This window comes from Rhinolophus sinicus, linkage group LG01 (assembly GCF_036562045.2).
Source record: "Rhinolophus sinicus isolate RSC01 linkage group LG01, ASM3656204v1, whole genome shotgun sequence".
Taxonomy (NCBI): Eukaryota; Metazoa; Chordata; class Mammalia; order Chiroptera; family Rhinolophidae; genus Rhinolophus; species Rhinolophus sinicus.
Genome location: NC_133751.1, coordinates 100924974 through 100938879, shown reverse-complemented (window position 1 = coordinate 100938879; position 13906 = coordinate 100924974). Strand labels below are relative to the sequence as shown.

The following is a 13906-nucleotide window of genomic DNA, read 5'->3' as shown; positions in this document are numbered from 1 at the left end:
CCCTGCAAAATGCCTCATTCGCTACTGCGGGGGAACACACAGGAGCAGAAGGTTGCTTTCTAAAGTCTGAAGTATAAACTCGGAGCAATAAAGAGCATGACTTTTAAATAGGATGGTTTATTGAGCTGTCCAGCCTTACAAGCAAATGATGTACAAACACTGGCCTACTCTTTTTGATATTTGAGAAAGATACTTTGATAGAAGATTATTCTAAAATATAATTGTTGGTCTTTTAGTTCTCTCTTTATTATGATAGGAAACTATGAGGTATTTTTTTTTCTTTAGAGTGCAGACATTTAAAGACTCTTGAAATGAAAAATTTTATTGCATAAAAGCTTAAGAAGGTATTAATATTCTAATCAAAAGTCTTGGACAAATATTCTTAGAATTAAAAAAGAAAGAAAAAATCTTCTTTCTTACGCGTGTTTTTAAGAGCCCGAGAAGCTGTCAAGGCATACAGGTGACTCCCAGGGGAGCAGGCGGTAGATTAATGTGGTGAGGCCATCACGAGCCAGACTTGTGTTTGCAGTGGACTGAAAGTTCCCACCTGACTCATGGCAAATTTATTCAGCTGCTTACAATTATTTTTTACTCATACTTGGGAAGAATAATAGCTTAGTATTTTTAGCCTTTTAATGGCAAGAGGAGGAGATTACCAACAGCAAAGATTCAAATAAAGCACGTCTATGAGACACTTACTGTTTGAGAGATATGCCCAGTGCTTTCACGTTATCTCATTTAATTCCTACAACAGTCATGTGCAATGAGGTCATTGTTCCCATTTCTTGCAGAAAATGAGGCTCATGTTCAGAGAAATGGGGTGACTGACCCAGAGCCACACAGATTTTTAAGTGGCACAGGAAGATTCCATGACAAGTCTTTTGACTCCAAATCCCATCTTCTTTCCCTCAAGAGAAAATGGTGCTGTAGAATTCACGTAAGCCACAAATCCTGGGTGAAGGCTATGGTGAGACCCAGACAGAGGGCGAGGTGGAGCCTCTGGAGTTTTTCTCATCAGTACCCTACCTACTTACATACTGGGAGAAGAAACAGGATGAAACTAAAATGGAGCTGCGTTCTGAGACTCACAAGTTTGGTTCCTAGTAGAACACATCATTTTGTCCTTCAGCTCTTCACCAAAATGACATCCTTTCAAAGAAAAAAGAACCCTGATTTTTCCCACTCATGTATCATCCATGTAAGGTGGCTGCCAATCCCAAGTTCAATTTTCCCCCCTTCCTGAGAACCAGGTTTCCTAGGGAAGCCTATCAGTGGGAGAAATGGGTGAAGGCGGGGTGGCAAAGGTAAAAAGAAAAAAAAAAGGGCAATCATTATAAATGTTCACACTAAAAACAAAAGAAAGCCAAAACGAGTGCAGACCAGAGAACGACATGTCTTATTTCTTACACACCAGTAGGGCCTGTTCTCCTCCCATCCAGTGCACCTTCAGACCCCACACCCCAGCCCCGACACTGGTGCAGTGTCTGTAAGTTTACAGGAACATTTTCCCGTAGATGATGCTGCAGACATTTGTGAGAAGGGACGAGTGATGACACATCTCTACTTCGCCTTGGCTGACCAGCTGGTTGGTGGCCTTTAAGTTCTAACCACCCTGTTTTTCACACACCCTCCAAAGCCAAATGCCACCTTCTTGGGGAAGTACCCATGATCACCCCCTACACCACCACTACCAGGCTGGGTCAGTGGTTTACATAGAACATTCCACAGGCCTCTTGTATGGAAAAGTATTCAACACACTGGAGATAATTCTGTCTTTAAGGCTCCTGTACCCCCAGCTAGACTCGAATGGAAGAGAAGGAGTGTGACTTTATTCACTATGCATCCCTGACCCCAGCACACAGTATGTGTTCAGTGAATACAGGATGATGAGTGGATGACTACCCACAGAATGCACTATTTGCATTTCTGCTTCTCTACACTCCCCCCGCCCCCTCCATCTCCCGTTTCCATCACTTAAAATTCTTCTCCCCCTTTCCTCTACCCTCAAGTATGAGGAAATTTGTTTCCTTATTAGGTAGGAAGTCTTGGCAATTACTTATATAAACATTTATGTAAAATGTTCTTAGGATTAGTATAGTCAGTACTATGTCCAAAGTTTCTCAAGTGACATAGCCATTAAAATAAAATATGCCTCACTGAAATTTCCAGGGATGCTCTCTTAGCTGTTCAGAGCAACCTTTATATGTTCAACATTAGTCAGTCTGGACGGATGGCAACTGAAGGAGAGGCTGACCTCAAGTCTGTGAAGAAACTGCAGTCCCAAACTTTGTTTCTAAATTGGTCCTTTTAAATACAAAATTTTTCCCATAGAAATTCTTTTTATAAATGATGGTTACAGTTTCAGCCTGTCAATAAAATTCTACCTACTTTAGATATAGGATTAATGAACCCAACCTTAGTTGTGTGCTCTCAAAGGAGGGTCAAGAGAGGAAAGAAGGGTGCGGGGGGGGGGGGGGGGGGGGTGCGGGGGGGGGGGATTTCCTCCCTGAATCCAAGCTCAGGACACCCGAGGGATCCTAATACATCAAGTTTATTCTTTCCGATCTTTTAGTGCCCTTGTGCCCAAACTGAAACAAATATTTACCTCTGCCCTAGTTTTTCCTTATGGAGTTCACCCAGGCTGTTTTAATCTTTGAGATTCTTTAACCTTGACATTTTTAATTTTTTCCTAGGCAAAATCCAACTTATCTCAACTAGATGTTAGCAGAGAAAATAAGTAAATGAATCCACATTAAGGTATAAATGACTGCTAGCCAATAAACCTTTTATGAAGCAATTTTTAATAGAAAATATTTATTTACTGAAATGAAGTTATACTTCTAATTTGGCATAATTTCAGTAATTATAATAAAATGTTCTGAAAAGTCAGCAAAGTGTAGGGAAATCTATCTGGATGAGAAGAAAATAGGTCATACCTCCATGAGATCCTAGCCCTAGTTTCTGTTAAATTATTCCTTCTTTTCATCTTCTGACTTGTAAACCACAGATTTCTTAAAGTGTCAAGGGCTTATTTTTTTTCTGGTTTGGTTTGGGTTTGGGTTTCTCATCCAATTTGAGGCCCAGGTTGACTTGGAGTATTTTCTGAGATTCTTTGAGGAGCAGAATGGAAATTGATTTCATTACCCATAGAAATTAGTCTCACTAGTCTACACTATTAGCTTTTAAGTTATATGCTATTCATTCATTCGTTTCTCCACTCACTGTCTTATTTATCATATGGCCCATGGGATGTGCCAGGGCCCACACTGGTAAACAGGCCCTACTCTCAAGCAGCTGACAAACCAGCAGAGAAGATAGATATGCCAACAGACCACTGTAATACAGTCTCAAAACCTGCATCCAATGTGCCAAAGCAGCTCAGAAAATGGAACAGCCAATTGCCCAGAACAGTCAGGAAGGCTCCTCAGAGGATGGGACATTTGCCTGTTTGCAGATGCTAATGTCCCCATGAATGAGAAGAGAAGAAAGGGATTTAGATTATATAAAGCTGAGTGCAAAGGAGACTTGTTAATGAGATTCCCCAAGGCACAGATGGAGAGAATAACTGCCTCTGCAGGGGAGGCAAAGTAGCCACTTAAGAACCCCTCTTCCCAGTTACCTCTTAAAATCTGCCTCCTTGAGTCTCATCTCTTTCACAGCAGCACTTTGCACCCAGGTGGACCCTACCTTAGGCCAGTGTGTTCATCCAGCCCTCCCAGATGCAAACACTGCTGTCCTGGGCAGGCTAGTAGTGTTGCACCTGGTCCTCTTGCCCAGGACACGTTGCTGTAAAGAGAATGTACAGCCATGCTCGCTAGGGACCCGCTCCTGCAGTAGCAGTAGGACCTTCACCTGGCACCACTGCCCCGCCAACCGTGCCTGTGCCCAGGGCTGGCCTTCCCCAGAGAGTGCTGATGCCACATCCTGTGATGCTTCCCTCACAGCAGCTGCAGTCTCCTTCCCGAGGATTCTCTCAGGAACCCTTGTCTAGGGCAGAATCTATTGATGTTTTTAAATCACATCAATGAATAGTTTAATTGTTGATTATGTAAGATATTGGAGCAAATATTTGCATTAGTCTTTATGGAGCTCAATCCTAAGCATCTGATTCTTCCTAAAATCCTAAAGAACTGTTGCTATCTCGAGCCCCCACAAAAAAAACATGATTTATTGATAATTCTGACCTAATCTATTCACTTGACATCCTTGTTATACAAATGGTTAACCTTAAAGTTAACTCCAGAAATACTTGGCAGGCACAAAAGTTAGGAAATTCAGACCCTTTTGCTAGACTGAGTTGGAAATTAGAGTCAGTGGTTACGGCCTGTAGCAAGCAGCCTGGAAATCCAAGGAAAGTTCTATTCCCCAGAGTCCCGAGCCCTCCTTCTGTCCCCTCTCAAGTCAGTTCCCCCAATAACCAATTCCTCAGTCACCTAGAGACAGCTATTCTGACCACTTAAGGGAGGATGCTAATAATTTTCATACCTAAGTAAAGATTGGGAGATGAGATAAATGGTTTAAAAAATAAGATGCAGATGTGTCACACTTCTGTGGTTAAAGACAAATTAATTACTTAGCCTAGCTTACCTCAGGAAAATTTCAAGTCTTTCTGAATGATTTAATTCAGTAGTGTTTTCTGAGATTTAGATTATGTTTTTAAAATCAGTTTGGAAGCTAGGATTTACTTCCCAAAAAAACACAAAGGACCTAGATAAGTTTATTCATATAGGCCCCCACTTCTATTTGGAGGATATTATCACTTCCTAGAAAAACAATGTGTTCTAAAAATTAATTTAAATGTGTAATCTAAACTTTATCAGGTCACAGTTTTTCTCCAGAAAAATGTTATCTAATTTTTTTCCCCTAAGACTAAAGTTGAGCTACTGAATTTATGATTGAGAAATGAAACTTTGTTTATAACTGGAAATTCATTTTTTTCTTTACCTTTCCGTTTTCTTTTTCTTCAGGTGCATTTGTGTCTGAGAATAATTAACCCAGGAGATCAAAATGATCCTCAACTCTTCCGCTGAAGATGGTATCAAAAGAATCCAAGATGACTGTCCCAAAGCTGGAAGGCACGATTATATATTTGTCATGATCCCTACTTTATACAGTATCATCTTTGTGGTGGGAATATTTGGAAACAGCTTGGTGGTTATTGTCATTTACTTTTACATGAAACTGAAGACGGTGGCCAGTATTTTTCTTTTGAATTTAGCCCTGGCTGACTTATGCTTTTTACTGACTTTGCCACTGTGGGCTATCTACACCGCTATGGGATACCGCTGGCCCTTTGGCAATTACCTCTGTAAAATCGCGTCAGCCAGTGTCAATTTCAACCTCTACGCTAGTGTATTTCTGCTCACGTGCCTCAGCATTGACCGCTATGTGGCCATCGTTCACCCAATGAAGTCCCGCCTCCGGCGCACAATGCTTGTAGCCAAAGTCACCTGCATCGTTATTTGGCTACTGGCTGGCTTGGCCAGTTTACCAACTATAATCCATCGAAACGTATTTTTCATCGAGAACACCAATATCACCGTTTGTGCTTTCCATTACGAAATGCAAAATTCAACCCTCCCTGCTGGGTTGGGCCTAACCAAGAATATACTGGGTTTCTTGTTTCCTTTTCTGATCATTCTTACAAGTTATACTCTTATTTGGAAGACCCTAAAGAAGGCTTATGAGATTCAGAAGAACAAGCCAAGAAATGATGATATTTTCAAGATCATTGTGGCAATCGTGCTTTTCTTTTTCTTTTCCTGGGTCCCCCACCAGATATTCACTTTCCTGGATGTGCTGATTCAGCTGGGCATCATACATGACTGCAAAATTACAGATATTGTTGACACTGCCATGCCCATCACTATTTGCATAGCTTACTTTAATAATTGCCTTAATCCTCTCTTCTATGGCTTCCTCGGGAAAAAATTTAAAAAGTATTTTCTCCAGCTTCTGAAATACATCCCCCCAAAGGCCAAATCCCACTCGAGCCTATCAACAAAAATGAGCACGCTTTCCTACCGCCCCTCAGATAATGGAAGCTCGTCCACCAAGAAGCCTGCGCTGTGTGTGGAGGTTGAGTGATGCACTTGAGGTCTGTCTGTGAAGTGATCTTCTGAGAAAAGGAGCGAGAGAAACATTCCTCAACTGCATTTCACTGTGCATCAGCTACTTTTCAGAAATTTAAGGGAGTGGACTGCCTGGCTGCATTGACTTCTAACCACTGAACAAAAGCTTTTCTTTTCCTTTGCAACAAAACAAAGCAAAGCAACATTTTGCCACATTTTGCTTTAGATAGATGGCTGGTTGCTCAAAGAACAATGTCAGAAACTGGTCAAATGTGTTGATTTGGAAAATTTTACTAGCAGAAGTGCCATCTCCCCAGTCCTCTTGTTCTGTTATTTTTGATTCCCACCTAAAGGTATTTAGAATATGTTAAACATTTAGAGGAGCAAGACAAGATCAGAGCTCAAGATAATTTTCCCCAGTTTCCAAAGGGCCATACAGCTTTTGTGCTTATTTAGCTATTAGCAACTGTGGTCCACTGGTACCTGCTACTCCACATTTTGTACAAAGACTTGCTAAGCAGTGGCTGTCAAGTGTCAGAAACTTGTGCAGTTCAACTAGTGTCTTATTGGTTCACACTGCCAAAACATGCCAGCTAAATGGCTTATTTGTATAATGATGTTTCTAAAGCCAAGTATTAAAGTTAAACTATTTGGTCCCAGGTAGTAGTGTCTTCCTAGTCATATTAGTTTCATTTCACATGTGAGAAGTATATATATTTGTGGTAAAAAGATCATATGTCATAAAGTATGCCTTACTGTTATAAAAAGTATATATTCTACCTATATATGTATATGTATATCTATATCTCTAAACTGTTGTTACTTGATTAAAATCTGGTAAAGTTATATTTACATTAAAATAAAATAATTTTATTGTAACTTAATCTTCATTACTTAAAATAGGTACTGATTATTCAGCTTCAGCTTCAGGTGTACAGCGCAGTGGTCAGGCATCTACACTGTCCATGAAGTGGACTCCCTAATAAGACAAGTGCCCACCTGACCCCCTACAAAATCTTTACATTATTGATTATATTCCCCAAACTGTCTTCTCCGTGGCAATACTGTGGCTACCAATTTGTGCTCTCTAATCCCCTCCCCTTCTCCCTCGTCCCCACCCCCTCCCAACTAGCAACTATCAGTTTTCCTCTATATCCCTGAGACTATTTCTGTTTAGTTTGCTCATTAATTCGGTTGTTTAGATTCCACCATATAAATGAGATCATATGGCATTTGTCTTTCTCCGTCTGACTTATTTCACTTAGCATAATATTTTCTAGGTCCATCCATATCGTTGCAAATGGAAAGATTTCCTTCTTCTTTATGGCCGAATAATACTCCATTGTATCAACTATTATATATATATATATATATATATATATATATATATATATATATATATAATGTGTGTATATATATGTGTGTGTATATATATGTGTGTGTATATATATATATATATATATATATATATATATATATACACATATATATGTATAGTCACAGGATGTGGAGTACAGCATAGGGAATATAGTCAATGGAATTGTAACAGCTATATACGATGTCAGAGGGGTAATAGTTTGGGGGAGGGGGTTACCACTGTGTGAGGGGTGTAAATGTCTATTACATTGTTTTATACACCTGACACTAATAAAAAATACATGCACACACACAAAGACACATATAAGGAATGACTGCCAAGTTCTATAAGATGCTAAAACCTATTATACACCTATTTTAATAAACACATTTTTGTTAAAAACATAGATACTGATTTATTTTTAAAACAAGACAATTGTGAATAAGTACAAACATATTTCCATTTAAATGTTGATACAACTGATGGTTTAATACTGTTGGTTATAGATTTTATATTCTACCATTGAAATAATACATCTTATTTCAGTGCACAGCATGGAATAAATACATCATTTTGAATTTTCCAAAGTTTTTCACACAACAAAGAAAAAACTCCTTCCTTATAACACTAAAATAATGAATTATTATTACACATTTTTAATAATAGGATTTTTCTAATTATATAGATGTTCATTGTATGAAATTTAGAAGATATAGGAAAGCACAAAAAAGAAGTCATATTACATCTTTCACTCAAAAATTATCATTTTTTGACACTTGGGTGCATTTTCTTCTACTTTTTTTGTATTCATTATATACATGTACATATATAAATAATGATATTGGAGTCACAATGTATAGAGTACTTTGTATAGAGATTTTTCACTTAACGGCATAGCATAGTAGATTGCTACATCATTAAATATCCTTCTAAAACATTTTAACTATGAAGTTAGTTGATAACTTCAATGATTAATGTTGTTTTTTCAGTGAGATCAACTTAATATTGAAGTTGATAGTCTACTTACTAAAATTATAGGATGGGATGCCATAATTTATTCTTCATGAACATATTTACAGGTTAGGTGGACTCCTTATTTTTTGGAATATTTTTAAAATTTATGCAGAAAGGAATATTTACCACACAGATCTAGGCGCCCAACAAAACTCAAGGTCAATATATATTTCCTAACTTACATTCCAATTCTTGTTTTCCCCGTCAAAGATTTGTCTTTTCAGTCAATGATTCATTGATTCATGGAGTCTATACATTTTGTATTATATACCTACTCTGTGCTGGGGAATTAGAGTTGTGTAACATAGCTTAGAACATATGCCAAACATTTCAATCAGCTGCTGTGCACACTATGAAGGAGCCAAGTGAGAGGTAGCTTGATTTCTAAGGCATGGAAAGGCTCACAGAGGTTTGATACCACAGATTCTCAGTTTCATAACTCAGTATACTGAGGCATTTTTTTCCCAAAAAATACACGCCAACCTGAGGAAACAGGGAGGATAAAACAGACACAGACAGGTCACAAAAGTCGTGAGTGAAGTAAACAAGTTCCAGAGAATTTTGGATAGTGGTATGAAGGGTGAGATCCCTGAGGGTAGAGAAGAAACTAAATCAGGAGGAGCTGAGATACAAAGAGACTGTGGACAGTAGCCACACACTGCCTCAATGGCCAGCATGCAAACCTCAGAAGAGAGCTTCATACAGATGTGTAGGGTCCCAGAGCCATGTTGGAGCCACTGGACCCAGACCAACCAGAAGAAGAGGGAACCTAAATATTAGGGAGGGAAGTAAGCTATAAACAAAACGATATGGGGCAAGACTCAAATGTATCTTATTTATATATTTTAAGTGCATGTTGGGAGATAAAAGGTCCTCTGTAGAGCCATACTGGAGACTTTGATGAGAATGAAAAATGAATAGAAAGAGAATAAGGAAATGGAAGAGGCGGAATATTGGAACTAATGATCAGAGTCAGATTTTCCAAATTTAAAATTTTGATTGAATCAGTTAAAATATGACATCTGTAACTATATCCACTCTTGTCTAATATATTTTTGTAGTGGATCCTTGTGTGCAGTGTCCATTATCATGGGAATTTTCCACCTCACCCAAGGACAGGACTACCATTTTCCTACCTAACCCTATCCCCAGGCCACAGTTAATTGGGCCAATGAACCAATCTTTTAAAATGAACCAATCTTTTTTTTTTTTCCTTTCCTAAGGATTTTTCAAACAGGTACTAGTGAGAGTGAAGTTAACAGTAAAGTCAAGAAAGCCCTAGTGTTATTGGAGTCTTTCATTCTACTTATGTTGGATGCCCAGCTGTATCCCTGCCCACCTCACATTTGAAACCAGCATCCATGTCTCTAATGAAGGGCCAGAATATAATATCTATAGCTGAGATCTACATGTATTCCTCCCTCTTGATCAATAAGAATTTCCCTTCTGAAGTGGCCAGAACATCACCCATTGGCCACCCAGCAGGAATGATACCAGTTTAGATCCCAAGCTATTTTGGTCCATATCTTAATAAGAAGTCATATGGACTGTCTCTCTTCCATGTGCCTTATTATGAGAAGGTGAAGACCAGGACGTCCAGTAGTGTGTGTGTGTTAGAGGAGAAGACGTGCGATGATATAGGAGGACCTATAGTTGGATGGGACTAAGAGAACTACAGTACCTACTACTGTAAGTTATTGTATACTGAGATCTCTGGCTGAGGTGGCACACTGGTAAAACACTCTTCTCTTGCCTAAGAAATTGTATAAAATCTGATTTGGGCCATGAAATAGTAAGTAAAGAGAGGAAATGAGCTTTGTATATGAGTGACTTAGAATGAAATATTAAGCTAAATTCTCCTGAGAGCTCAAATACATGGTCTGCAGCTGCCTGGACCCTCCTCTGCTCTGTGACCTGGATGTTCTCTAGTTCTCATAGAGCCTGACAACACAGCAACATACCCTGCCCAAATCCCGTGGAAAAGGCCTTTGTTCAACGAGGCTACCCTTTACTTGAGAAATGAGGTAACTGGAGTCTAAAAAATGAATTTTCACAATCAGAAAGAACCAGAATTAGATTATTCTGTCTTTTTTAAAGACAATAACTTAGAATGAGAGAATTTAGCTTAATATTTCATTCTAAATCAGTCATATACAAAGAAGCTTTGTATTTATATATGAGTGGTTTAGAATCATATATCTTCTAAGACTTTAAAACCAAGATTTGTACTTCAGGCAGCATGATAGGAAAATATTTATCTATGTGCACAAGAGACATAAATTTGATGAATAAATGATGTTAATTTTGTAACTATTAAAAGCCAGTTTAATACTATGATAACTTTGCTTCAAATTCAAAATGATGATGAGCCATATATGCCCCTGAGCTCATTTCTTGATTCGTCCCATGTCTTTAAAAGCTTCTTTCAAAAAGCAAAATGAGCACTAGAAATACTTGCTGAACCTCCCAATGAGTTGGAATATAGCTCACAGAACTTCTTTTTCGAGCCTAATGAAGTTCCCCTATGCCACATGGGCACACACAGTTGCTACATGATAATTTTGACAAAATAACTTCAATTCTCCAAAATGGGAGCTAGACAGCAGGCTGGGTGGTGTTAACCAACAGGCAGAAGCCCTCATAGAGTTTATCACAGACAAGAGAGCATCATATATGCAGACTCCTGAGCAGATGTGCTGTGAATTAGCAGTCACTGTGTGATGGAAGAACCCCCAGATGTGGATTCATTTTGACTGGTAGCATTCTCCTAGCTATTGCTGTTAGAGAAGTTTCTAAGTAGTACTGAATGGACACAAAGCAAAGTATATTAGAGGATATGAGGGCAATTCTCTAAAGCTGCTCCTCAACTTCAATCATTGGAGACATGCAATAACAACAACAAAAATAACACACACACACACACACACACACACACACACATACACACACACGAAGAAAGAAAAGAAGAATCTCTAAGCAAATAATCTGAGGCCCTTACAAATAAGTAACTGCCATTCTCATTCATTCACACAGCAAGTGGACAGTAGAGGGGGGAAGAAAAAAAAAAAAACCTTTCACTGATGATATCACCATTATAGCTGTTCCTTGAGTCCCCTATCTGTTCCATCTCCTTCTAGAAATAGCCCCTTTATTTCCATTTGGGTGTCTACCCCTTCCCACAGTTAGTGCAGAGACTGGACACGGCTCTATCCTCATTGCCAACACATCCAGCAGGGGATGTGAGAAGATCTAAGCAAACTGGTCCATCACATTCCAATGACTGCAATGGGATGGGCACATAAACTAAATGGACCCAATTAAGGTGAATTTTCTGATTTTGCCAGGAACCACCAGGAAAAAATGCTTGTTCTTTCTCATTATATGGAATCTAAGTGGATATGGGGAACGGTTGTAGTCATTTAGTTGCTCCAAAGGGAGAAGCTAGAATTTCCTGAAGTTTTCACAGGGAATATAAGAAAAAGCCAACATATGAAGCCAACATAGTAAAATCCTGGACCAAGAAATGGAGAGGGACCAAGTCCTTACGACACTGTTTGAGAATTCACTTTCTGTGCCAGGAGCTAGCACTACCCTCCAGACTTCTCTTTTTTCCTTATGCCAATTGAGGGTGAGTTTCCTGTCAAAATTATCCACTAAAATCCAATCTTCACCAAAATCATTATAGCTACCATTTATTCAATTCTTATTACAGAACAGTCACAGAGTTCTCTGCTTATATGGACTGTAATATTTAATCCTCACAATGACCAGTCTTGTCAGTTCTATTATCATCCTATGAGACAAAAAGAGACTTCTAGATTTTATGTGATCGGTCCAAGGTAACTTGACCAGCAAATGCTAGAGCTGAAATTTGAACCCAAGCATTCTGACCCCACAATCTGCGATCTTATTTGCTAAGCCATCTTGCCCCCTGTAAGAAAAAGAGCATCACAAAATATGAATCACGTAGGTACTTCCAAAATACTGTCTGTCTAGTTGTTCAAAATCAACATGAGAATATTTTACTTTTCCTTAAACTCATACTTACTGGGTTTCAAGTTAGAATTTCAATAATCTTTGTCCTTGAAAGTTGGGCTCTTTAATAGAAAGTACTAATTGACCTCACACAGCACAGCACTGAATTTTATATTTGTTGTAATTTGCTTTTGGAAAAGCTTGTATTAGATCTAGTAAATAAACAGGCTACCACTGCTGTCACAGTAATTAGTCCAATACTCTGGTTTTTCTGCCGCCAAGAATTTAAATAGCATTTACGAAATGAAAGGGGGAAGGAAATTCCTAAATTAATTTTCAGGTCAAATTTTACCTTCATACAACCTAATGAAATGATATTCTTTTGAAAAAATATTGTGGAGAAACTACATTATATTCTGAGACAAATTTCCTTTGAAGGTATACAGTTAAATTTTGGCAATAAAGTTAGATGAAGAATATACCTGGAGTAATGAAAACAAAAGTGTGATTTATTTCAACTCTGCCCAAAGACCAGGAGGATAAAGGTGATAAGATCAGAGCCATGAGTCCTGAGGAAGGTTCTAGTAGCATAATTGCTAATCATCAGAAAATGGATGCTATTCAAGACAACGAGAAGTAAGAAGAGAGTTGTGACAGAATAGGCAAAACATGCTCACAAGTTCACCTTTTGTTTCTGGCTGCAGAACAGGTAGAAAGAAGTGGTTGCACAGAAAACATTAAAAAACAAGGTGATTCAGCCATGGCCGAGAGAATGACCATGGTGCAACTTCCCACAATCAAGATGAATCAGAAAGCAGTGAAGCCTATCATGATTGGAAAGTTGGGCATAGAGGTATATCAGTGATTCTCAACTGAGCACAATTCCCTCCTCCCCACCATCCCCCGGCGTTATTTGGCAAAGTCTGGAGACATTTTCGGTTGTCACAACCTGGGGGAGGAGAGTACTACTGGTATCCAGTAGGTAGAGGCCAGGGATGCTGCTAAACATAGTACAATGCACAGGACAGCCCCACATAACAAGGAAATGTCACTATTTCCAAGGTTTAGAATCCCTGGAGTCGAGAAGGAGGGGAAGAGCACCATGTGAGCGGTGTGAATTAGTGGCCACACATGGTGGTAGTTCCAGAAAGTGCTGGTCTCCTGATTTTTATGATCCATAAAGTGCCTCTTCCTCCCTCTGTCTTTTCTATGCTCCCACTCACTTTCTCAGATTGCATTGCATGTGAACTTTATCCAAATAATCTAGTTCCTGGAAAAATTGAATGAAAAAGAATAGTGGCATTTCTGGGATCAAGTAGGCAAATCTATTAAGCTACTGCAAGAAATTGTATATTTAAATTCATTCATGTTTGTTAGGAACAAAGGCAGCTGGTATCATGACGTGAAGCTGAATGACTGCACCCCTACTTCCATGGGAGATGAGATGAAGGTGTGGGTCCCACTGAGCAGCTAATCCTCAGAGAAGACA

General features: G+C 38.9%; 1 protein-coding gene across 5 annotated transcripts in view; it reads left to right on the top strand.

The window, feature by feature from the left end:
- The window catches only part of AGTR1 (angiotensin II receptor type 1), a 52573-nt gene extending 45623 nt beyond the window's left edge, over positions 1–6950 (top strand). For 3 of the 5 annotated variants that reach the window (XM_019748921.2, XM_019748920.2, XM_019748922.2), the window contains one exon: positions 4968–6950. In XM_019748921.2, coding sequence (XP_019604480.1) covers positions 5008–6087 — 1080 coding nt within the window. In that variant the 5' untranslated portion in view covers positions 4968–5007 and the 3' untranslated portion in view covers positions 6088–6950. Of the gene's footprint in view, positions 1–791; positions 938–4967 lie in introns of all 5 variants that reach the window. The other 2 variants (XM_019748925.2, XM_074333905.1) reach the window with 1 other exon arrangement.
- The last annotated feature ends 6956 nt before the right edge of the window (positions 6951–13906 follow it).